This window comes from Pecten maximus, chromosome 5 (assembly GCF_902652985.1).
Source record: "Pecten maximus chromosome 5, xPecMax1.1, whole genome shotgun sequence".
Taxonomy (NCBI): domain Eukaryota; kingdom Metazoa; phylum Mollusca; class Bivalvia; order Pectinida; family Pectinidae; genus Pecten; species Pecten maximus.
Window position 1 is genome coordinate 27,252,006 of NC_047019.1, and position 3,193 is coordinate 27,255,198.

General features: G+C 41.8%; 1 protein-coding gene across 1 annotated transcript; it reads left to right on the forward strand.

Annotated features, from left to right (window-relative positions):
• On the forward strand, positions 1-3,193 carry LOC117327698 (serine/threonine-protein phosphatase 6 regulatory ankyrin repeat subunit A-like). Its single transcript, XM_033884809.1, has one exon. The coding sequence runs from the start codon at positions 204-206 to the stop codon at positions 3,009-3,011; it is 2,808 nt and encodes a 935-aa protein (XP_033740700.1). The 5' UTR covers positions 1-203; the 3' UTR covers positions 3,012-3,193.

Here is a 3,193-nt window from a genome sequence, read left to right on the forward strand (position 1 = left end):
TACATGGACACAGGGAGGTTTGTGTTTATTTATGTGAGACATTTCCAACACTAACCACAGCTGTAGATAATGACGGACAGACAGTGTTACATGTGAGTTGTGAATCAGGACACAGGGAGGTTTGTGTTTATTTATGTGAGACATTTCCAGCACTAACCACAGCTGTAGACAATAGAGGACGGACAGTGTTACATGTGAGTTGTATGTCAGGACACAGGGAGGTTTGTGTTTATTTATGCGAGACATTTCCAGCACTAACCAAAGCTGTAGATAAGGACGGACTGACAGTGTTACATGTGAGTTGTGAATCAAGACACAGGGAGGTTTGTGTTTATTTATGCGAGACATTTCCAGCACTAACTACAGCTGTAGACAATAGAGGACAGACAGTGTTACATGTGAGTTGTGAATCAGGACACAGGGAGGTTTGTGTTTATTTATGCGAGACATTTCCAGCACTAACCACAGCTGTAAATAATGACGGACAGACAGTGTTACATGTGAGTTGTGAATCAGGACACAGGGAGGTTTGTGTTTATTTATGTGAGACATTTCCAACACTAACCACAGCTGTAGATAAGTACGGACACACAGTGTTACATGTGAGTTGTATGTTTGGACACAGGGAGGTTTGTGTTTATTTATGTGAGACATTTCCAACACTAACCACAGCTGTAGATGATGACAGACTGACAGTGTTACATGTGAGTTGTATGTCAGGACAAAGGGAGGTTTGTGTTTATTTATGTGAGACATTTCCAGCACTAACCACAGCTGTAGATAATGACGGACAGACAGTGTTACATGCGAGTTGTATGTTTGGACACAGGGAGGTTTGTGTTTATTTATGCGAGACATTTCCAGCACTAACCACAGCTGTAGATAATGACGGACAGACAGTGTTACATGCGAGTTGTCTACATGGACACAGGGAGGTTTGTGTTTATTTATGTGAGACATTTCCAGCACTAACCACAGCTGTAGATTATGACGGACTGACAGTGTTACATGTGAGTTGTCTACATGGACACAGGGAGGTTTGTGTTTATTTATGCGAGACATTTCCAGCACTAACCAAAGCTGTAGATAAGTACGGACAGACAGTGTTACATATGAGTTGTCTACATGGACACAGGGAGGTTTGTGTTTATTTATGCGAGACATTTCCAGCACTAACCAAAGCTGTAGATAAGTACGGACAGACAGTGTTACATATGAGTTGTATGTTAGGACACAGGGAGGTTTGTGTTTATTTATGCGAGACGTTTCCAGCACTAACAACAGCTGTAGGTAAGTACGGACAGACAGTGTTACATGTGAGTTGTCTACATGGACACAGGGAGGTTTGTGTTTATTTATGTCAGACATTTCCAGCACTAACCACAGCTGTAGATAAGTACGGACACACAGTTTTACATGTGAGTTGTCTACATGGACACAGGGAGGTTTGTGTTTATTTATGTGAGACATTTCCAACACTAACCACAGCTGTAGATAATGATGGACAGACAGTGTTACATGTGAGTTGTGAATCAGGACACAGGGAGGTTTGTGTTTATTTATGTGAGACATTTCCAGCACTTACCACAGCTGTAGACAATAGAGGACGGACAGTGTTACATGTGAGTTGTATGTCAGGACACAGGGAGGTTTGTGTTTATTTATGCGAGACATTTCCAGCACTAACCACAGCTGTAGATAAGGACGGACTGACAGTGTTACATGTGAGTTGTGAATCAGGACACAGGGAGGTTTGTGTTTATTTATGTGAGACATTTCCAACACTAACCACAGCTGTAGATTATAGAGGACAGACAGTGTTACATGTGAGTTGTATGTTAGGACACAGGGAGGTTTGTGTTTATTTATGCGAGACATTTCCAGCACTAACCACAGCTGTAGATAAGTACGGACACACAGTGTTACATGTGAGTTGTATGTTTGGACACAGGGAGGTTTGTGTTTATTTATGTGAGACATTTCCAACACTAACCACAGCTGTAGATGATGACAGACTGACAGTGTTACATGTGAGTTGTATGTCAGGACAAAGGGAGGTTTGTGTTTATTTATGTGAGACATTTCCAGCACTAACCACAGCTGTAGATAATGATGGACAGACAGTGTTACATGTGAGTTGTATGTTAGGACACGGGGAGGTTTGTGTTTATTTATGTGAGACATTTCCAGCACTAACCACAGCTGTAGACAATAGAGGACAGACAGTGTTACATGCGAGTTGTTTGTTTGGACACAGGGAGGTTTGTGTTTATTTATGCGAGACATTTCCAGCACTTACCACAGCTGTAGATAATGATGGACAGACAGTGTTATATGCGAGTTGTATGTTTGGACACAGGGAGGTTTGTGTTTATTTATGCGAGACATTTCCAGCACTAGCCACAGCTGTAGATAAGTACGGACACACAGTGTTACATGTGAGTTGTCTACATGGACACAGGGAGGTTTGTGTTTATTTATGTGAGACATTTCCAGTACTAACCACAGCTGTAGATAATGACGGACTGACAGTGTTACACGTGAGTTGTCTACATGGACACAGGGAGGTTTGTGTTTATTTATGCGAGACATTTCCAGCACTAACCAAAGCTGTAGATAAGTACGGACAGACAGTGTTACATATGAGTTGTATGTTAGGACACAGGGAGGTTTGTGTTTATTTATGCGAGACGTTTCCAGCACTAACAACAGCTGTAGGTAAGTACGGACAGACAGTGTTACATGTGAGTTGTCTACATGGACACAGGGAGGTTTGTGTTTATTTATGTCAGACATTTCCAGCACTAACCACAGCTGTAGATAAGTACGGACACACAGTGTTACAAGTGAGTTGTCTACATGGACACAGGGAGGTTTGTGTTTATTTATGTGAGACATTTCCAGCACTAACCACAGCTGTAGATAATAGAGGACGGACAGTGTTACATGTGAGTTGTCTACATGGACACAGGGAGGTTTGTGTTTATTTATGCGAGACATTTCAGCACTAACCACAGCTGTAGATAATGGCGGCCGTCATTGCCTACATTATATAGCTAAGAATACATCAGATGTAGACATGTTCACCGAGTGTGAATCACATGTAAAACAATACATAGAATCATCAGGAGGTGAGTATGACATCACAACAATACTGGACAGGGAGGGCAAATCTGTTTTAGACACAGCAAAG